The 21857-nt window shown below is 65.9% G+C and overlaps 3 protein-coding genes across 3 annotated transcripts; 2 read left to right on the top strand and 1 right to left on the bottom strand.

The window, feature by feature from the left end:
* The first annotated feature begins 181 nt into the window (after positions 1-181).
* On the top strand, positions 182-1413 carry HINT2 (histidine triad nucleotide binding protein 2). Its single transcript, XM_054186447.1, has 5 exons — positions 182-244; positions 636-785; positions 902-1006; positions 1094-1166; positions 1274-1413. The coding sequence occupies exons 1-5, from the start codon at positions 182-184 to the stop codon at positions 1363-1365; spliced, it is 483 nt and encodes a 160-aa protein (XP_054042422.1). The 3' UTR covers positions 1366-1413.
* Positions 1414-5504: 4091 nt separating this feature from the next.
* On the top strand, positions 5505-8045 carry SPAG8 (sperm associated antigen 8). Its single transcript, XM_054186020.1, has 6 exons — positions 5505-6094; positions 6598-6772; positions 6872-6917; positions 7048-7162; positions 7286-7348; positions 7431-8045. The coding sequence occupies exons 1-6, from the start codon at positions 5615-5617 to the stop codon at positions 7563-7565; spliced, it is 1014 nt and encodes a 337-aa protein (XP_054041995.1). The 5' UTR covers positions 5505-5614; the 3' UTR covers positions 7566-8045.
* A 172-nt stretch (positions 8046-8217) lies between these two features.
* NPR2 (natriuretic peptide receptor 2) lies at positions 8218-20013 on the bottom strand. Its single transcript, XM_054186791.1, has 22 exons — positions 19216-20013; positions 14055-14254; positions 13851-13964; positions 13433-13568; positions 13247-13341; positions 13018-13150; positions 12819-12903; positions 12590-12710; positions 11978-12052; positions 11735-11812; positions 11492-11596; positions 11152-11223; positions 10914-11073; positions 10678-10833; positions 10429-10597; positions 10169-10315; positions 9867-9990; positions 9668-9736; positions 9403-9577; positions 9227-9325; positions 9041-9132; positions 8218-8873 (listed from the first exon to the last, which is right to left on the bottom strand). Exons 1-22 carry the CDS (start codon positions 19979-19981, stop codon positions 8811-8813), a joined length of 3234 nt encoding a protein of 1077 aa, XP_054042766.1. The 5' UTR covers positions 19982-20013; the 3' UTR covers positions 8218-8810.
* Positions 20014-21857: the final 1844 nt, after the last annotated feature.

The raw sequence follows: 21857 nt of genomic DNA, 5'->3' as shown, positions 1-21857 counted from the left end.
GCGCTACACGTACCCTTTGGGCGGGGGGGGAGGTTCGCGGGCGGGTGGCCGGCGGTGGCGCCCCCGCGTCACGCGCGGGGGTGGTGTGTGGGAGGGTGCGGTCCCTTTAAGGCGCCGGGTGGGGAGTGACAGGGGCGGGAGCCAATGGCGGCGGGAGGGGGGCGGGGCCGGCGCGGCGGCCATGGCGGCGGTGCTGGCGCGGGGCCTGGCGCGCGGCTGGGCGGCGCGGGCGCGCGTGGGGCAGGTGGGCGCGGGGACACGCGTGGGGGGGAGGGCACGGAGCGGGGACACGCGTGGGGGGGAGGGACTAGAAAGGAGGGGTCCGGGCCCCGTCGTGCCTTCGCTCTGAGCCGCAGCTCCCACCCCCGGGCAAGGTCCGCGGCGGGCGTGGGGCTGCCCCACTCCCACGCCACGGTGACTCGGAGCATCCGTGTCGACCCCCCCCCCGCCATGTCACCCCCATGTGCAACCCCCAGTCCCCCCCATGTTGCCCGTCACCCCCAGTTGCGTCCCCCATCATCCCCATGTGCACCTCCCCCCCACCCCGTCCCCACGCCGCGGGGCCCCCGCCGCCCCACGCGGCCCAGTGCGTTGAGTGTGTGTGACCCCCCCTGCCCCGTGTCCCCCCGCCCCAGCGGTGCGCGGCGGCCGGCGGCCAGGACGGGGAGGTGGGCAAGGCGCAGCGGGCGGCGGCGGCCGGCGAGGAGGCGTGGGGGCAGCCCACCATTTTCAGCAAGATCATCGACCGCAGCGTGCCCGCCACCATCCTCTATGAAGACGACAAGGTAGAGGGGACAGCAGGGCTCGTGTCCCCACCTGGGGGGATGGGGTGTGGTGGGGTGGGGTGGGGTGGGGGGAGCACCCAAGGATGTGGGGCTCATCCTGCTCCCCGCCCCGGCAGTGCCTGGTCTTCCGCGACGTGGCTCCCCAAGCCCCCGTCCACTTCCTGGTGATCCCCAAGCGCCCCATCCCTCGGATCAGCCGCGTGGGTCCCCAGGACACCGAGGTGAGTCCGGGGGAGGGGGGGAACGGCGCTCAGACACGCAGGGTGCTGACCCTCCTGTTCCCCCCCCCCCCCCCCCCCCCGCGACAGCTCCTGGGACACTTGCTGGTGGTGGCAGCACGTACGGCGCAGGCAGAGGGGCTGGCCGACGGCTACCGCTTGGGTGAGTTCCTGTCCCCTACCCTGCCGTGGGTGGTCACTTGGGGTAGGGCTGGGGGGGGGAATGACCATGGTGTGGGGGTGGCCTGACCCCTGTCCCTCTCCCGGCAGTGATCAACGACGGGAAGCATGGCGCCCAGTCCGTCTACCACCTGCACCTCCATGTGCTGGGGGGGCGGCAGATGGGCTGGCCCCCCGGCTGAGCACCCCCTGCCCATTGCCCCCCAATAAAGCATCTCCTTGGTGGTGGCTTTGGTGGCTCTCTGTCAGAGTGGCCCTCCTGGGGGTGGCCGGCCTGGGACAGCAGTGGCTTTGGGTGTCACAGCAGCGGGGACCCAGCAGCAGGACTCAGGGTGGGGATGCAGGTGGGACTTGGTGCCCCACTTCTTGGAGGGAAAGGGGTCCCCCCATCTCTCTGCCCATGCCGGAGATGCGTTGGAACCCCCAGTTGGAGCAAGTGCGTGCTTTTTTGGGGGGGTGCCAAGGTCCCACAGGGAAAAAGGCCCATCCTGGTGCAGGGCAGGAGGCGGCAGGCTGGGCGCCACAAGGATGTCCCCAAGCTGGGGAACATCCAAGGTGTGCCAGGAGTACCCTGTACCATGGGCAGCCCACCCAGCCCCATTGCCACGACACAGCCCTACCCTGCGCCTGTGTCCCCCCCAAGCACCGCCGTGTTGCTGCCAGAGCCCCATATTGAGAACCAATGCTTTTCTGCCTTGCAAAATCGAGCTAATTGCACATTTATGCCTCCCCCACGCCAGAGGGCCCTCGCTGGGAGCTCCCCAGTGGGTCACAGCCACAGGCAGTGCGGGAGGGGCTCCATGGCGGGGGTCCTGACCCCTCCACCAACACCTACCACCGTACGCCTGTACCACCACACCCTACGCTCGCTGCATCGCCTGTGCCTGCACCGCAGAGCAAACCTCAGACCCTCTGCGTGTGTACTGCCGTGCAAAACCCACCATGCTGCACGCCCCGGACCCCATTGCGTGTGCATCTCTGTGCTGAATGCATTGCTCAGCACACCCCCAGAGCTCCCCCCCCAGCTTTGTGTGCGCTGCCGTGCAAAACACATTGCTCTGAACACCCCATACCCCCCCTGCGCCTGCACGGATGTGCAAAACTCACTCCACCGCACACCCCAGACCCCCCTCTGTGTGCACCACTGCTAAACAAATTGCGCTGCACCCCCCAGGCCCCCTGTGCACACACCGCTGTGCAAAACACAGTGCACTGCATGCCCCAGCCCCCCCTGCACCTGCACTGGTGTGCAGAACTCGCTGCACGCCCCAAACCCCCTGTGTGTGCCCCTCTGTGCTAAATACGTTGCTCAGTATGCCCCCAGACACCCCCCTCCCCCGCGCACTCACCGCCGTGCAAAATGGTGTCGCACGCACCAGACCCCCCAGTACCTGCCCTGCGCTGCACACCCCGCACTGTGCACGTGTGTGGTGCAAGCACCACTGTGCGGAACGCGCTGTGCTACACGCACCCCCTCCACACACACGCAAAACACACGCAGCGGCGTTCGCACACGCGTCTTCACACGCGTTGACCGCAGGCAGGTGGCCGTGTCCACCCTGCGTGGGGTGCGCGCAGGCCGGAGGAGAGGGGGGGGCTCGCCTGTGTGCAGGCTGCCATCGCCCCTGCGCTCCCTGCCCCGTGCCTCCCGCTCTGCCATGGCTATATTTAGCGGCGGGGGCCAGTGCTGGCGCGGCGCAGGGCCCACCTGGCACCACCGGCGGGGACGCCTGGGCCCCCGCCAGCCGCGCAGGGGACCGCAGCCCGCCGGGGAGAATGGCCGCTCTGTTCAGCCTCCGGCTCGGTGGCGCTGGCGGCAGGGGCCACCCCCCACACCCCACCCCCCGGGAGCAGCACGGGGCGGTGGCAGAGCCCTGTTGCTTCCCCACCTCTGTTCCCACATGGGGAATGTTTTCGGGGTGCAAATGAACTTTAAAAATGTTCAATGCGAGAACCTGCTTGAGCCTCAGCGCGGGCTGGGGTCACTCTTGGATATGGGACACCCCCGTCTCAGGGCTGGGAACCCCTCCTGGCTGGGGATCCCCAAGGGGGTGAGGACCCCAAAGTGGGGCTGGGCGTCCCTGGGGAGGTGGGAACTCCGAATAGAGACCCCCAGTGCCTCATCCCCTGGGGCTTGCCCGGAGCAGCCCCCCAGGGATGCCACGCCAGGCGGAGAGCGAGTGCTGGCACGCGAGGTCAGGGGACGGACGCCTGCCATCGCGTCTCCTTCTGCGCCTGGTTTGTTTTGTGAGTCCCCCAGCAGTCCTAGGGCAGCACAGCGGTCATGGCCCCATGGGGCTGGGACGGGGAGGGGGAAGCCCAGGGCTGTTTTCGTTCTTCAGCCGAAGACTATCACAAATGACGCAAGTTCCCAAAAGAGCCGGGTAGGGGGGCGGCGGGGAATGTGTCAGCCGGAGAGAGGCGGCCAGATGTGCTCCAGCAGCTCCAGGGCTGCTGCCCCACAGTGATTGTGCCAGGATGCAGCAGCCCAACAGCGAAGCCCCATATGCTGCCCCAGAGTGGTTTGCCCCACGGTGAGAGCACACCCCCGGGGTTGGCATCGCCAGGGTCCCTGTCCCACACTGTACTGCAGTGCCTTTATTGTCCCTTCTGTGTCCCCCAGGCACCCATGCTGCCTGGACAAGCTTTTGTCTGCCCCAGGGACAAGCCCACATGTGCCCGGTGGATGATCCTGGGAAGAGCACCCTGGGGTGCAAGTTTGGGACAGGGTGCCTGGGCTGCCACCCCTTCCCCACACACCCCCCGCAGGTGCTCCTCAGGGCCCACCGGCAGGCCCAGGGACGAGCGTGGGGGCACAACCAGCATCATGCACCCCCAGCACCCTCCCAGCGAGCACCCAGCCCTCGGGGCACCCTGGCACCCACCTCCAGAGGCATCAGGGGTGGTGTGGCCCCTAGCTTAGGGGTGGGCTGGGGGCTTGGGGGGGGCTCTGCTGAGTCTGAGCTCCGGAGCGCGTCTCTCCCTCTTCCCCGCAGCTGCATGGCAGATGGGCTCGGAGGAGGCCCGGCTTGGCACAGGGCCGAGCACCCGGAGGGAGGAGCAGTCCCCGGTGGGGGCCCCGGCCGGCCGAGGCCAGAGGGGCCGGGCACATCCCCGGCCAGGAAAAACAAGAGGCCCCAGCGCCGAGCGTGTGGTGGCCCCGGCGGCGCACACCGCAGAGCGCTGGAATAACAGCCCTTGCGCCGGAGCCCGCCGTGTGCTATCAAAGGGCCCTTCTTCTGCCCGGCCTCCGCGGGGATGGGGGGCCGAGGGGCCCGGGGAGGGCTGGCGGCGAGGGGAGCTGCTCCATGCCTGCGGGGCACCGGCTGCGCCCAGCCGGGCGCCGGGCCTGTCCCACCGTGGGTCCCTGGGGCAGGCGGGTGCCGGGCCTAAACGGCGAGGGGTGTCACTTGGAGCGGCGTGTCCCCAGGGCAGGGCGCGTCCCTCCCGCCGGCCCAGCAGGGCCCAGCCGTCCCTACTGGGGTGCCCACCCCCAGAGCCTCTGGGGCCACCCCTGCCCTGGGGACAACGCACGAGGGATGGGGGACACGAACCCGCGGCGGCGGGTGATGCCCACAGCGGTCCCGGCCATGTGCTGCCCCCTGTTCCTGCCCCGGCCACGCCCACTTGCCCTGACCACGCCCATTTTTTGCCGTGGCCACGCCCACTTGCCCCCACCATCCACAACCTGCCCCTTGTGCCTGCCCCCCCCCCCCCCGCCCCTTCTGGGCCACGCCACCTCCAGGCTCTCCGCCAATAGGGCGCGTGCACGCGCAGCCGGCGCCACCAATGAGCTTGCGGGCAGTGTTTACCGTCTCCATGGAGACGGGGCGCCGGCATCACGGAGGCGGGAGCGCGGCGGCGGCGGGGCGCCGAGACGCCCCGGGGGTGAGGGGGGGCGTTAAGGGGTGCAGGGCCTCAGGGTGACCCCCGAGGGAGACATCTGGGGGGAGGGGGGTGCAGGGGTCTGGGTGGGTTGGGGGCAGGGCCTGGGGAGCGTTACGGGGACAGTGGGGCATTAGGAGATGGGGGGATCGAGAGCACAACATGGGAGGGGGTCGCACCTGGGGAGGGGGTGGGAGGCAGAGCCCAGGCAGAGGGTGCTGGGAGGTGCAGAGCCCCGGCAGGCGGCACCGTGGTGGTGGGAGCATTGAGGGGCAGAGCCTGGGCTGGGGACACAAGGGGGGATGTTGCTGGGGGGAGGCGGGGGGGCGGGAAAGGGGGGAGAGGGGAGTTATGGAGAGGGAGACCCCTCCGGAGCGCAGACCCAGCAGCAGGCACTGCTTCCGCCCTCCCAAAGGGAGAGGAGTCCCTTGTCCCCCACCCCGGGGTGGGGGTGATGCTGCAAGTCATCCAGGGTCCCCAGTGTCAGGGTCCTGCTCACGCTGGTGGGGGCTGGGAACATGGTGGGCAAGGGGGGGGCTGAAGGATATGCCCCACCGCCTTTCCTCAGGGACTGTCCCCACTTGCAGGATGGCTCTGATAGGCCATGTGCCTCCCGTGCGCCCTGGGGAGGGGCCACCATGTGTGGTCAGATTCCAGAGTGATGTCCTCCTGCCTGAGGTGCCCATGGAGAAGCCCCCATGCCAGACAGAGACACTGATGGCCACAACGGACATGCCCCGGGAGATGTCAGCCACGGATGAGGTGCCCCAGGAGATGCTGTTGGCCACAGCTGAGCTGCCCGCCAAGGCCCTGCCAGCTGTGCCCAGTGTGGTGCCACCCACCGAGGCTGGGAAGGATCCCTGCAGGGACGAGCTGCCACCCTGCCCTGGGACGTCAGGGACTTGCCCTGGCAAGGAGCCCCCCATGGCGGTGTCAGTGCCTCCCACCTCCCTGCGGACGCCAGCAGAACAGCCCCACCGGTTGGTGCCCCGGGGGACCTGCTTGATCCATAACTGGCAGGAGGAGGTAATGACCCACCACCGTCTGGGAGGGCCACAGGGGGAAATGTCCCTGAAAACCTACCCCACCACGTCCCACATGCTGATCCCATGAAGCCCCCTGCTCCTGGGCAGCCCCCTCTCTAAAAATAGCTGCCCTTGGCTGAGCTGGAGCTCCCTGGACGACCTTGAGCCCCGTGAGATGGAAAGGGGATGAAATTGAATAGCACAAAAGGCATGGGCTGGCACGTGGGGAGCGATGGTGAGGCTTTGGGAGGAGACAGGGGACCTCGCTGCTGGGGCGGTGGGAGCTGGGTGTCACAGCCCATCACAGGGATGCGGGGACACCTGTTTGGGCGAGCCAGGATCGGGGGGGCACATGGGCCAAGCCATGCCACAGCCTGGGGACCCCACCTCCCAACCCTGCCCAAAGCCCCATGGGACTACCAAAAGCCTAAAAACGGAGTGGGCATGGGGCACCGCAGGGTGGGCTCCTGCCTCCTTCCCGCAGCACCCACCATCTGTCCCCAGAGAGCCACAAACCACCTGGACACCATGCCAGGGCAGGAGCTGGGCAGCGAGGGCTTCACCCACCGTCACGGCCACCATGGGCTGCTGGTCAACCAGCTCCTCTCCGGCCCCACCAACAGCACCACCACAAAGGACACCTACCGCCCACCGCACAGGGTGCTGCTGCTGGGGCGAGGTGAGGCTGTGCCACCAGCTCCCCCTTAAGCCGTGTGCTCGCCAAAAAGGCAGCGAGGGGATCTTAGCTGGCGGCCTGATGGCATCTTCTCCCCCACAGGGCAGCGGGAGTCCATGCTGGAGTCCATGCTCTACCAGAAATACAGGCAAGCCTGCACCCCTGCGTGCCACCCATCCCTGGAGCCACGTCCCAGAGGAGGGGACCCTGCTGTGGGTGCCTGCCTGGGGTGGGGGGGACCCCAGAGCTGAGATGTGTAGGGTCTGCTCTGCTGGCAGGGAGGAAATGCTGGAGAAGATCTGTCCCCCCCGGAAGCCCATGGAGTCGGTCTCCACCACACATCGTGACTACCGCGGCGGGGGCTGCCAGTTCATGCCACTGCCCACCACCCAGGTACAGGCAGGGGACGGCCCCTCAACCCAGCTTGCGGCAACCCTCGTGGAGCCCACAAGGGTCCTGTGTCCCCCCCAGACATGTCGTCCCCCTGGCTCACTGTCACATTGCTTTTACCTGCAGCCCCACAACTACTGCACAGAGCAGCCCTGCAGCTTCTGGCTGGAGCAAGCCCACAGACTACCCGTAAGCCCGCCGGCACCCTGCCCTGATGGCACCGGGGGGACTCAGCTGCTGACAGGGACCTCTCTGCTTCCCTCCCCTCCAGGGTGTCACCAGCATCTGCAGTGGGGACAGTCCCTTTCGGAGGAACGCAGCCTTCTCCACCCCCATCACCGAGTCCCTGGAGCAGCCCCTGCCCTGCACCCCCCCAAGCAGCCAGCTCCAGCCCCGCAAGCAATAAAGAGCAGGGGGTCAGAGGTGGTCCCAGCATCCTTGCCACCCCAGGGTTGTCCTCAGGCTGGGCGTTTGGAGTGGGAGCACGATGTCCCTGGCATCCCAATCCCCGTGGGGCCATGCAGCACAGGCGTGGGGACACCCTCCAGCCTTGCTGCAAGTCACTGCTGCCCCAAAACATGCTATGGCCCCAGGCTTCCCGCCTTGGGCATGGAGGGAGAGCCCAGCACAGCACTGTCCCCCGGGACATGCCCTCTCTCGGTGCCAGCAGCGGGTGACAGGTGGCCCCTGTCCCTGTCCCCCAGTCCCCAGGCACAGGTGGGTTCCAGTAAGAGGCGTCTGCGGCACGGCCAGAGCATGAGCTCAGAGGAACGCACTGCAGCCCTCACGCCAAAGCAAACCCCGCCGCAGCTGCCCTGCCTTCCCTGCACCACCCCGAGCCCTCGCCAGCCACTGCTGCAGCCGCCCTGCACTTGCCTGGACCCCCACCCCACACCGCAGCTGGACCCCCGGGGTACGATGCCCTGGGATGCTACAGGCAGCTGTCCCCAGCTCAAGCTGAGCTCGATATTGCCCCCGCCCCCGCAACCCCCCACCCCGCTTGGTGCTCTGGGGCAGAGCAAAGCAGAGGTCAGGGGACGGAGGGATTTGGGGAAGTTTGTATTTCAAACAAAATAGTTTGCAGCGACTCCTATATTTACACCTGGGGGAGGGGGGGTATTTACATGACCCAGTGGGGCTATATACAGGGGAGGGGGGGAGCCGCAGCATTGAAGCCAGCCCTGGCCAAGGGGTCAGTCCCGGCAGGAGCACTCGTTTCCCTGCCCTGGGGAGGGGGTGACATGGGCACAACTTCTGCTGGGGGGGCCAGGTACTGAAAAGAGACTGCAAAGTGCCCTGCGGGGCAGCCAGGCCCCGGGAGTGGCTCAGAGCCAGCTGAGCCAGGGGGGAGAGGGCAGGGGCGGCCGGACCCCAGAGGGTGGGGGGGATATGGGGTCCCCCCCGGGCTGGATCAGGGCTGGTTTCCCCCCTCCAGCAGAGGCTGCAGGGGGAGGTGGGCTTTGCTGGTGCCGATGGAGGGGGACAGGCAGTGCTGTGGCCACTGGCCCGCCGTGCCCGAGCCCTGCTGAAGCAGGGGGGCTGTGGTGGTGGTGGTGGACTGCGGTGATGGGGGTAGGTGCCGGTGCATCCCGGGGGTTCAGGCACCGGGAATTGTTGGTGGGCCCATCAGGGTTGGGGGCTCCGCCACTGCTCAGATGACTTTGGGGTCTTTCCTCTCGCCCAGCAGCCAGTACGTCCGCATCTTCCCCTTGCCCTGGGGGTGAAAGGGGGTGGTGAGAACCTCCGTGCCCCCGGCGCTACTCCTTGGCTGCCATCCCCAGCACTGAGGGGTACAAGGGGTCCCAGCCCCGACCCACCCACCCCCCGCATGCCCCTGCAGTAGGAAGGACTGTCACCCCACGGAGGTCCCTGTGCCCTCACCTTCATCTCCACATCCCCACGCAGCTCCAGCTCGAAGCAGCCAAACTCATCCAGGACTTCTTTCGTGGTGGACGAGACGTGGATCTTCAGGGCTGGTGTCACAGAGGGGCAAAAGGGACATGGCTGGGTTTGGGAGCAGGGCACAACCCATGGTACAGGACCCCGGCTGCCAGCCCCATGGCTCACCCTGGCCGTTGGACTCCATGCGGGATGCGGTGTTCACCGTGTCCCCGAACAGGCAGTACCGCGGCATCTTTAGACCCACGACTCCGGCACACACAGGACCTGCAGGCACAGAGATCCCCGGGGCTGCTGTAGGGCGGGCAGGCGAGCATCCCCGAGCCGCAGTGCGGGGGGCTCACCCGTGTGTATGCCGATCCGCAGGCGCAGCTGGTCGTTGGGCCGGTGACGGATCTTGAAGGTTTTGACGGCCTCGAGCAGGGCCAGGGCCATGCGGACGATCTCGCGGGCGTGCAGCTTCCCATTGCGCACTGGCAGCCCCGACACCACCATGTAGGCATCCCCAATGGTCTCCACCTGCAGGGTCAGGGGAGCAGGTACATCCCCGGATCCTTGCTGCCCACCTCACTCTGGGGGGCTGCGCTTGCTCCCAGTCCCACCCCTCACCTTGTAGACGTCAAAGTTATCGATGATGGCATCAAAGCAAGTGTAGAGATCGTTCAGCAGCGTCACGACCTGGATGTAGCAAGGGTGCGTGTGGGGCTGGGAGCGGGCATGTCCCCCCCAGCCCCAGGGATGGTACTGTCAGGATATAACACCCCACCGCCAGCCCCACAGGGGGCCACCCCCCAAGCCCTGCTCTCACCTGCATGGGGGTGCTCTCCGCCGAGAGAGCAGTGAAACCCACAATGTCGCTGAAGTAGATGGTGACGCTGTCGAAAGCCTCGGCCCTCACCGTCTCCCCACGCTTCAGCTGCTCCGCCACAGAGCTGGTGAGGACAGGGGGGATGGTGGTGGGCTCCCACCCCAAATCTCATCCCCCCTGTGTCCCTTACCCTACACCAGCACGGAGAGCTGGCAACGGACCCCATGCTTGCACGGCAACGGGTGCACACTGACCCCACGCCAACCCCCAGACCCACACGCTCCCGCCTCTCCCCCTCTCACTGGGGCAGGATCTGGTAGAGGAGGTTCTCTGCCTTGCGCTTCTCCTCCAGGTAGGCCTGCGTCCGCTCCTCCACCAGCTTCTCCAGGTTGTTGGCGTACTGCTCCATGCGCGACAGCAGGTTGTCCAGGATGCTGGTGCTGCCCTCCCTGCCAGGGTGCAGGCAGCTGGCACCACAGGAAGAGGTGCCCCCACAACCACCGCCCCCGTGGTTGTCCCCGCTCCTGCCCAGGGCCACCTTCCTCGCTCGCCAGCCACCCACTTGTTGAATCGACGGATGAAGATCTTGATCTGGCTGAAGTCGGGGCGCTCGGCCGGCTCCTGTGCCCAGCAGCGCTCCATCAGCACCGCCAGCTCCTCGCTGTGCACCCCGATGTCAATGGAGGGGCGGAAGAAGGGCTTCTGGCTGTTACGCACCTTCTGCACGATCTCTGCCAGGGGGTGGCTGATGGTGAGCACTGCACCTCCCCGGCGGGGATGGGACCACCCCACACCTGCCCCCGACCCTCACCTTTGGGGCTCAGGTCCATGCCCTCGATGTAGAAGGGGCCGTTGCGCAGGGCGACCTCCTGCACGATGATGCCGAAGCTGTAGACATCGGCTTTCTGCATGCCTGGGGTGGGCAGGCGCCCCTTCTGCAGCAGTTCTGGGGCTGTCCATAGCTTCTCTGGTGGGACACGGCCATGGGGTGGTGAGGCAGGGCCACTCCGTCCCCCTGGCCCCTATTCCCCAGCAGTGGGCACTCACTGGCATAGAGGGCATGCGTGTCCTCGCCATCGCTGGGCGAGCGGAAGCTGGCCAGCCCGTAGTCGGTGATCTTCAGCACGAAGCGGCTGTCGACCACGCAGTTGGATGACTTGAGGCTGCCATGGTGGCCAATGATGCTGTTGTGCAGGAAGGCCATTCCCTGAGAGATGGACATGGTGAAGCTGGTATCCCTCAGGGACACCCGCTCCCCCGACCCTCTTGGCCCTCATTTAAGTACCTTGACGATGTCATTGATGAGGGAGTAGCGAAACATCCAGTCCAGATTGATGCTCTCGTTCTCCAGGACATCCTGGCACAGCACATTGAGTGGACCCCACCAACCACCCGGGGGATGGTGACACCAGCACCAGCCTCACAGAGCACCCAGCTGCAGGAGGCTCCATAGCACCCACCCCCTCCCCCACACTGGCCTCTCAGACCTGGTTGGGCAACTCTGCCGTGAGTCTTGTGGGGCTTGGGTGGCCACCAGCATCTACAGCCCTGTCCTCAACACCCAGCCCAGCCAGGTTACCTGGTGCGTCTAAATGTCACCCGTGGTGCCCCCCAATCCCCCCTACCTGCAGGCTGCCCCGCGGGCAGTACTCGGTGACGATGCAGATGTTGGGGGGGTCGATGCATGCTCCGATGAAGCGGGTCAGGTGGTTGAACTGAATGTCCCGCATCTGGAGGTGGAAGCGAAGCCCAGATGGTGCTGAGGTTGGGGGCAGTTGCTGCTGCTCCCACCAGCCCCCTCCACTGCCACAACTGGCCCCTGCACCCCCAGGCAGAGGTGCCCACCCCAGCTCAGACCCCAAACCTACATGTTTCAGCTCAAAGAGCACCTGCCGCGTAAGCTCGATGCGCTTCTTGTTGATGTGCTTGATGGCCACCACGTTGCCCTGGGGTGCCAGGGAGGGGGAAGAGGTCAGCGCCCACTGGGCAGATTTTGGGAGGGGAAGAAGGTGACAGCATCCCGTGGGGGTAGGGGTGCTGCCAAGGGGGAGCACCCCAACAAGGCTGGGGGCTTCAGGGGGAGGACTCAGCTCCCCACCTGCCGCACTGACCTTGAAGTGGCCGGTGTTGGCGAAGATCTGGTACTTGCCATGGGTGGTCATCAGGGAGCCGTAGCTGGAGCCGCGCTATGGGGAAGGAGGGGGTTAGGGATGGGGACCCCAGAGCACCCAGTCACCAATGGAGCCGGGCAGGGGCAGCCTGGGGTGTGCAGGGGACGGTGCAGGGTGAGCTCTGAAGGGTCAGCACAAGCTCTGTATGCTCTGTAGGGAGGGTGAAGCCTATCGGGTGAGTATGGTGTGCTGCAGGGAAGGTAGGAGGGTGTAGGGGATGGATAAGGTGTGGCTGTGTGGATGGAGGGCCACGTAGGAGCTTGATGAGGAATGGTGCTCTGTAGGGAATTCAGGGCTGCGTAGGGCATGGATCAAGTGTGGCTCTGCAGGGAGATGGAGGGTCATGCAGGGGATGGAAGAAGTGTGGCTCTACAGGGCATGGAGAGTTATGGAGGGAGGGTTGCACAGCAGATGGATGCAATGGGGCTGTGGCTCTGTAGGTGATGGAGGGCTGTGCAGGGGATCAACGAGGGAGGACTGTGGTGCAGGGAGGAGGGCGGCACAGGGCCAGGGGCAGGAGGCAGGTGGTGCCGCAGGGTTGGCAGCTCTCACCAGAGACAGGGTGAGCCGGCTGCCCGCTGCCTTGTGGTACCGCTCCGGGCTCCCAAACTGCAGCTCGTCCCAGCGGATCCTCCAGAGCATGCTGGCAAGCTCCTTCTCCAGCATCAGCTTCCTGGAGGGTACATGGGGGTCAGGCCCCCATACCCCCCACCCTGCCAGCCCTCCATCAGCCTGAGGGGTGCCTGGTGCCCAGGCAGAGGCTCCCCCACCCCCAACTGACCTGAAGATGAGGAAGCTGGAGATGCCAAACATGACGAAGGTGAGGCCGGTTCCCAAAGCCACGATGGCCAGCATGGAGAGGGGGGCTGCAGGCAGGAGGGTCTGTCAGCGTGGCCTGGCTGGCCACAGGTACCAGGTTCCCATGCACCCACAGGGAAGGCTGCTGGGGACCGAGGGACATCGGTTCCCAGTACACCCACTTTTATCGCAGGAGGGATCATCCACGTCAAAGACGCAGGGGGGGTTGTCCAAGGGGGGGGCCCCTTTCACCCAGGGGATGGGTCTTCCCAGCCAGTGGATCTGCTTCTCCACACCGGAGTAGTGTCCCACCACCTACGGCAGAGAGAACTGAGCCCCCCCCGGCCCCCAACCCGCAGCATCCCATTCCCCAGTCCCGGATGCCGGCAGGATCCCGATGCCGGCCCCCACCTCGTACTGCCCGCTCTCAGGGTCGCCCATGGCCCACAGGTTGAAGTCAGTGTCCCGGTCATTGTTGCTATCCATGCTCACCAGCCCCGTCACCCCTGCAGGAGAAGAGAGACCGAGATGGGATGGGGACCAGGTCCCACCCACCCCACGGCACCCCCATCCTGGCCACCCCCACCTTATCCTTACCCTGGAACTTGCGGTCCCGCATCTTCTCGATGATGTGGGTGGCATTTTTCTTGGAGCCGCCCTCCCGCAGGGTCTCGTTCAGCACCATGGCATACAGCAGCATCCCGTCATAGAAACACCCCGCCACCAGGTTCATCTGCCCAGGAGTGGCACCTCAGCGCACCTGTGGCCTCATGCACGGGGGTACCCCAGCCACAAGACCCCCACACTGGGGCCAGGCACCCACCCACAGCCCCATAACCCCTCACCGGAGCCATACACCCACCCTGTGGGGATGGCACTGCTCGTGGCTGCTGTCACCAGGGATGGTCTCTCTGGCATTGCCCCTGGCTGTGTCCCACCCTTTGCACCCTGGTGAGGTGCCACAGCCCCACGGGGAGGGTCCCCGCCACCCCATCACGCAGGGGGACCCACTCACCAGGGAGTAGTTGAGCTGCACTCCGAATTTCTGCTTAGCTCGCAGGATGAGCTGGGTTTGGAATTGCTGGTACTCGGGGTTTTGGGGCTCATAGTATGTGATCACCAGCACCATCTGCAATCAAGCACAGCACTTTGCTTCACACACCGGGGCCCAGCTGGGGAGGTCCCCAACCACGTCCCCGGGCAGGTGGGCACAGCTCACCTGAAAAGCCTCGCGCAGCCCCGAGTCCTGTCCCGGGCTCTGCTGCCAGGGCTTGAAGGGGTCACGGGCAGAGTCACCCCGCAGGCTCTCCCCGAAGACGTCCAGGTAGAAGAAGACGTAGTCACCATTGGTGAGGTTCTCCCGCTGCGCCAGCTGCATGATCTGCCGCAGCATCTCCGGCGGCCCGCAGAGATACACCACTGCCGGCGAGACGCGGGGCGTCAGGGGGATGATGGCATCCTCACCCCGGGGCGCCCCGCTCAGGCGTGGGGTGGGAGGCCTTCCCTTGGGGCAGTGGGGCACAGCAACCCCGGGGGCATGCTCGGTGGCGGCTGCGGGGAGGATGGGGCAGTGCTGGGCTCACCGCCTTCTCATGCCACATGCCCCATGGCCAACCGAGCCTGCTCCGCCCCACTGCCCTCGCTGGCCCTCACCCACTCTTGCCCCATCAGCCACCTTGGGCTGAAACGGGAAAGGAGAACTGGGGAACACTTGCTCCAAAATATGAGGCAGACCCCACGGACCCCGCTCCAGCAAAAGCCACCCAGGGGATGCCACCCCTGGCGTCAGCTCCCCGGCTGCTCCCCGCTGGCCCCAGCCAGGCGACTGGGAGGGACAGGGGAGGCGTCAGGGCCGTACGCCGGAGGCCCCTGGGGAACGAACAAACCCATGTTTGGGTTCGTGGCCGGCCGGCTGGCCGGCCGTGCGGCAGGAATGCGCAGGTTCCCGGATTCCAGCACCTTCCGCGGCCGCCGGCGCTAATTGGAAACAGAGCATCTCGCTGGTGCGACCCACAGAGCAAGGGGGTGCCCGGGACACGGCTGGCTGCCCCACGTGCCCCTCCGCCTCTGCCAGCGGCTTGGCCAGCCCCCATGGGATGCCCACCCGGGTGCTGCACAGGGGCATCATGGGACTGGCACAAGGCACCACGGGCCGTGGGGACAGGCACCCGAGAGTGTCCGAAACCCCCCCGAGCAGGGGCCCTCCTCGCCCTTGCTGAGGATCCTGACACTGCCTCCTCCCTCCCCCCGGAAAACCAGGGCCCCCGCTCCAGCCAGCCTGGCTGGGAACCCGGGATTGAGCAACGGAGGAGTCGGCGGCAGTGGTGGAGGAATGTCACGCTCGGGCACCGGCCCCAGCGCGCAGCCCTTCTGCATGGGGCCCGGCGCCCTGGCTGGATGTGAAGGGCGGGGAGGCCTGGATGGGGACAGCAAGGAAGCCCCACATCCCGGGATTGGGGTCCCTGCTCCCTGGGACTGGGGTCCCTGCTGCCGGCAGGCACCCAGCCACACGGACAGCCGGAGCGGCGGGGGGGTCGCTTGCAGGGCCAGTGAGGGAGCCCACCGTCGGGAGAAGAAACCCAGCACATCCACACTGGGCACAGAAACCCACAGCAACACGGAGAGCTGCTCCTGGGCACTGGGGAGAGGGAAACCACTGCAGCTTGGGCTGTGCATGAGCAAAAGCCCGTTTCAGGGGCAGAAATGGTTTCCTGCCGAGTGCTGCAATAGCTCAAATAAACACTTTCTGCTTCCCCACTTCGTTAGTCCCACACCCAGAAACGTGCTGCCCCCAAATTTCTCGGCCAGGATGGGCGGCTCAGCATCTCCCCCAGCACACGGAGGTTGAGGGTCTCCCCGTGGGGACGCTGCGTGTGGGTCCCTCCCCATCCCATCCCATTGCAGGCGCCAGGAAAAGGCCGTCGGCGGCACTGCGCAGGCTGGGGAGCCACAACAGCTGGTGGCAGATGGTGGGACAGCCCAGGCAGACGGCCCCCGCAGCGGCGGCGGCAAAAGCCTGGCTGGTCAAAGGCCACCGAGCAAGGGGATCGATGGCGCCTGGACGGCTCCCTGGGGACAGGTTGCAGGAGCCGCGCAGAAGGGAAGGGTCAACCCTCAGGGCTCTCCATGACGCTGGCAGCTGCCTCCAGCTGGCAGCCGCCTGCCCAGCACCCCTTCCCCCTCACACACCCCCGCCCCCGAGGGTCAATGAATGGCCAAAGGCAGCCTCAGCATCACCGAGGACAAGAGGAATGGGGTCCTGCAAGGCTGGGGGACATGCAGCCCCTGGGCATTTTTTTAGGGGGTGTCTGTGGTGCAGGAAGCAGAGAGCGCAGTCCCAGGGGACAGGCAGGACCCTGAGCGTGCAGATGGGATGGCAGAATACTGCCTGACCCCTGCATGATGGATAATAACCCTAAAGTGAGGGCGAATCCTGGTTTCAGGCAGCAAGTCCCTGCAAATCCCAGTCCCGAGCAGCCCCACCAGCACAGGGCACTGCAGTGCAGAGACCCTCAGCCCAGCCAAGCCACCATCCCACGCCATGGGGGATTGCAGGGCAATGCACTCCCCTCCCGGCAGCAGGACCCGGCATCTCCCCAGGCAGGGGACCTGGCCTTTGCAGGCAGATGCTCCGGTAATTCCCTCAACCACAGCTCTAATTATATCAGCGCTTTTGCAAGTGGCAGGAGAGACGTGGGCCCCTGCACGTCGCCCAGGCACCTGTGAGAGGGGCAGCGGGAAGTGTGAGGCAGCCGCACACGGGACAGGGCAATGCACCCACATCCCCCCACGCCTGCTCTTTAGAGCCACGAACGTCAGAGATCAGCAGCTTTGGGGCACACAGTGGGGCAGGGAAGCAGCCTTCCCAGGTTTACCAAACTCCTGCCCACGGCCTTGGAGGAGGAAGGTGATGCCAAGAGGGATGACACGCGGTGTCATTGCAGGGCATGGAGATGGATGCGGCTGCACCCAAAGCTCCGGCTTCCCTCCCCATGCCATACCACGCAGGGGTGGGCACTCCTGGGACAGCTTTGCAGGATCCCCACTCCCTGCCCCACACCCCCAGGTTAGGAGAGCACCAAACATCAGCATCGCCACCCTGAGCGCCCATCCCTGTGGGGACAAGCACTCAGCCCCAGACCCTGCCCCCGTCTCTGGGATGTGGCCAGAGGGGCCCAGGCCTTCCCTGGGGGCATCCGGGCTCAGAGAGCCCCCAGGTCTCTGCCCACGCCTGGCCTTCTTCCCTGGCAGCCACGACCCCCTGCCTGCACCAGGAGGGATTGATTCCCATCAGGGTGATTTACGGCACCAAGCCGGAAATGTTGATAGGAATCACTGACTTTAGCCTTTTTCCCTGCACGGTCCTTTGCCCCTCTCCCATGTGAGGATCCACACCCACGGCTGGTGATGATGCACCAGGTGGCCTCCATCCCAGCCTTTTGATGAAGCAGACAAAAGGGGCAGCCACAAGCTGCTCAGCTCCCACAGCCCACCCTGGGATGCCCAGTCCCATGGACCCAGCCCCACCAGCCTCAGTCCCAGGGGAACCTGGTCCAGCACCCCAAAGCACTCTCCCACGCTCCCCCAGCCTGGCCCTACACAGCCTCAGCCACATCTCCTGCTGTCCCATCTGGCTCCACTCATCCCGGCTCGATGTCCTTCTTAATGACACAGCATCTCAGGATCCATTAAGAACCATCGCGGAGCGGTTGGCTCCGGGATCGATACACCCCGCTCATCAATAATGAAAGACCATCAGGCTGCCCTTGCTCTCCAGCTGCCTCCGTAAGCCCCTCCATTTCCTCCTGCTCCAGATATAGCCGCTCTCCTGGGGCGCTCGCAAGGCACCAAATTGATTTATCCTTCCATCAGCAGGGTGGGGCCGTCCCCTGCCCCGTCCCCAGGGTGCAGCGGGGACAGGCACAGCCCAGGGCACCCAGGTGCCAGGCTGGGGGGCTCTGCCCAAGCATGGCACGGCCACCTCGGCATGTTGGCACCAGGCTGCTCTGGGCACATAACCACAGCCGGCGCTGCCCTTCAGATGGCCACGTCCACACCGTCACCCGCAGCCTCTGAGGAGGTGGCTGGGTCCTGCTTGCCCCTGGGGATGCCCTGACCCTGCGAATGCAAGAGGGTAGGGTGGCCCCAGCACCCCTCACTCCACGCGTCCCACCGAGGGGAGGGTCCGCCCTGACTCTCCCCTGGCACAGGGTGACCAGGCAAGAGGACAGGGAAGGGGACCCTGTGACCCCCAATGTGCCCTGGACCCCCCCACACCGGCACTGGGGTGGCCCAGGGGACCCAGGTCCTGCCTTGTCCCCTGTGTACCCACCCCCCCGTGCAGGTTCCACTGCTCCCCCAGCCCCACTGCGACCAAATGTGCCCACCCCTCACTGTGCCCTACATACAACCTGCTTTGTCCACCCCTCCCTGTGCCCCACACAGGTCCCACTGTGCCCCTGGCCCCTCGTCATGCCCCACATGGGTCCCACTGCATCCCTTGCTGTGCCCCACAGGGGTCCCATTGAGTCCTTGTCCCCTTGCCGTGCCCCACATGGGTCCCACTGTCTCCCTGGCCCCTTCACTGCACCTTACACAAGCCCCAGGATGTCCTCAGACCCTCACTGCGCTCCACAAAGGTGCCACTGTGTCCTCGGCCCCTTGCTGTGCCCCACAAGGGTTCCACTGTGTCCTTAGCCCCTTGCTGTGCCCCACACATGTCTCACCGCGCTCCTGGCCCCTTGCTGTATCCTACACGGGTCCCATTGTGTCCCCATCCCCTTGCTGTGCCCCAGATGGGTCCCATTGCACCCCAGCCCCTTGCTTACCCTACGTGTGCCCCACTGCATCCCCATCCCCTCGCTGTGCCCCAGACAGGTCCCACTGCTCCCTCAACCCCTTGCTGTACCCTACGGCACCCCACTGCATCCCCGTCCCCTTGCTGTGCCCTAGATGGGTCCCACTGTACCCTCAACCCCATGCTGTACCCTACGTGTGCTTCACAGCACCCCCCGTCCCCTTCCTGTGCCCCAGACGGGTCCCACCGCACCCCCAGCGCCTTCCCGTACCCTCTGCGTGCCCCCCCGCACCTCCCTCTCCTCGCTTCACCCCACACGGGCCCCACCACACCCCCGGCCCCGCACCATGCCCCACACGGATCCCACCCCATCCTCAAACCCCTCACTGCGCCCCACGGAGGATTTCGCCTCCTCCCCTCCCCGAGCCCTGCGCGGTTCCCCCGCGGGGACCCCCCTCCTCTCCTCTCCCCCCCCACCTCCTCCCCGTGCGTTGAGCCCTGTCCCGCACGGCGTCCCCCACCCTCCCCCCCTCCCCCTCCCCGGTCCCGTTCCCCCCTTCCCACGCCGCGCCGCCCCACGCACCGCGCCCGTTGGCCTTGATGAAGTGGACGGCGGTGTCGGGGCCGCCCTCGTCGGGGGAGTAGATGTGGTGGCGCACGGTGAGGTTGCTGCCGTCCTGCAGCTCCTGGTAGACACCCTCGACGGTGAAGTAGTAGGGCCGGTCGTCGGTCTTGCGGTCCACGTAGAGGAGGACGGCGCGGGCGCTCCAGTTGAAGTGGGCGTGGAGGTGGGAGACGAAGGCGCCCAGCTTCGGGGCCGAGGGCCCGGTACGCACCGTCGTGCTGTAGTGCTCCCGTTTGCGGCTGAAACCGGCCGCCACCGCCCCGCCGGTGATGAGCGGCAGCCGCCAGTGCGAGGCGAAGCGCCCCACGGAAGCCGCCGGGTAGACGCATCCCGGCCCGAAGAGGACGTCGGGGTCGTGGTAGAGCTTCAGGTCCACGGCGTTGAGCGGTGCCACGTACTCGGAGCAAGCGCCCTCCAGCTCCGAGCTCATGAACTCGACGCGCACCGAGAAGGGCCGCGGCAGCAGCGGCGGCTCCCCCCGCTCCAGCGCTTCCAGCGCCAGGCTCAGCGCCGGCCCCACGCGTGGCCAAGCCCACGCGTAGCTCACGTTGCGCTCCGGCAGCACCACCGCCACCGTCAAGTTGGCGACCGCCCCGTCGGGGGTCGCCGCTCGCCGCGTCCCCCCTCCTCCTCCTCCTCCTCCTCCCGCCGCCGCCGCCGCCACCGGCAGCACCGGCAGCAGCAGCAGCAGCGGCGGCAGCAGCAGCGGCAGCCGCGGAGCCATGGGCCGCGCTGGCTCCTCCGCCCCGGCCGCCGCCCGCCCGCCCGTTCCTGCGGCCCCCGCCGCGCCCCCGCCCCGCCGCCTGCGCCCTCCCCCGGGCGGCACCGCCCCGGGACGGCCAGCGCCCTCTGCCGCCGCTCCCCGCCCGTCCGGACGGCACGGGGATGGGCGGCAGCGGGGTGTGGGGGTGTCCCCCGGGAGGGGGGACGGGGAGAGCATGGGGAGAGGGAGTCCGGCTTCGTGGAATCGCAGGGTAGTTTGGGTTGGAAGGGACTTTTTAAAGGTCATCTGGTCGTTCTATGATTCTGTGAATCATAGAATCATAGAGTGGTTTGGGTTGGAAGGGACCTTTAAAGTCCACCCCTCCCCTGCAATGTGCAGGGACATCTTCAACTATATCAGGTTGCTCAGAGCCCCATCCAACCTGACCTTGAATGTTTCCAGGGATGGGGCATTTACCACCTCTCTGGGCAACTTCTGCCAAGGTTTCACCACCCTTATCATAAAAAATTTCTTCCTTATCTCTAGTGTGAACCTACCCTCTTTTAGTTTAAAGCCATTACCCCTTCTCCTATTGGAACAGGTCCTGATAAAAAGTCTGTACCCATCTTTCTTATAACCCCCCTTGAAGTACTGAAAGGCTACAATAAGGTGTCCCGGGAGCCTTCTCTTCTCCAGGCTGAACAACACCGACTCTCTCAGCCTGTCCCCATAGCAGAGGTGCTCCAGCCCTCTGATCATCTTCATGGCCCTCCTCTGGACACACTCCAACAGGTCCATGTCCTTCTTGTGCTGAGGACTCCAGAGCTGGATGCAGTGCTCCAGGTTGAGAGCTGGGGTTGTTCAGAGTTCGCTGTTGTGACAGGAAAATGGGTAATGGTTTTAAACTTAAAAGAGGGTAGGTTCAGAGTAGATATAAGGAAGAAATATTTTACCATGAGGGCGGTGAAATACTGACACAGGTTATCCAGAGGCGGTAAATGCCCCATCCCTGGAAACATTCAAGATCAGGTTGGATGGGGCTCTGAGCAACCTGATATAGTTGAAGATGCCCCTGCTCATTGCAGGGGAGGGGTGGACTTTAAAGGTCCCTTCCAACCCAAACCATTCTATGATTCTATGATTCAGATGCCTCTCACACCCAGGTCATCCCCTCACCAGTGGAGGGTGCCAGTGGGGTGATCTGGTGTCCGTGCTGTCTGTTCCTGTTTGACACATGGCCTGGAGGGAGCAGGCAAGCGCAGGGGAGGTTGAGGGCAGGAGATGCTGGGGGGGTTAGAAGCAGTGGGCATGTCACCACCACAGGTTTTAAGTGTGGCACAGGGCTGTGAGGTGGTGGGGTAGGGAGGTGGGGGGCTGCGAGACGAGCAGAGGGGCCGGGAGCCAGCCTATGGAGCACAGGGGAGTGCTCTGGGGGCAAGGGGTGGCTATGGGGAAGGGAGCCCTGCGCAACCCCCCTGGCACACCATGGGGTTAGGATAACACAGGCAGAGCAGGGCTCCCTGGGGATTCGGGGAAGGACTCAAGGGGATGCCAGTCCTGGCTGCCATGGGGGGCTGCCCCAGCCCGGGGGGAACACAGAGGGGCCCTGTGTTTGCAAGGGGGAGCGGCGGTGGGGCAGGGGGGGCTCGGCAGGGGCAACGTGCCTGCGGTGCATTCCTTACATTCCCAGTCTGCTGTCTGCTCCCATCCAGGGGAGAGGAAAGGGGGGGAAGTGTGTGTGGGGTGTTTGGGGGGGTGTTGCCAGCCGCTGCCCCACGGCTCAAAGTTTTGGGTTTGATGACGTGTGGGGGAGGGGGGGGCACAGGGGGGAGCCCAGTGGCTAAAAGGGGGCCCCATGGGTCTTGCTGGTACCGCTGGCCCTGCAAGGTCCTGCAGG

Source organism: Rissa tridactyla, chromosome Z (genome assembly GCF_028500815.1).
Source record: "Rissa tridactyla isolate bRisTri1 chromosome Z, bRisTri1.patW.cur.20221130, whole genome shotgun sequence".
Lineage (NCBI taxonomy): Eukaryota > Metazoa > Chordata > Aves > Charadriiformes > Laridae > Rissa > Rissa tridactyla.
Note: the sequence above shows the minus strand (reverse complement) of the source record. Positions and strands in the feature narration are given on the sequence as shown.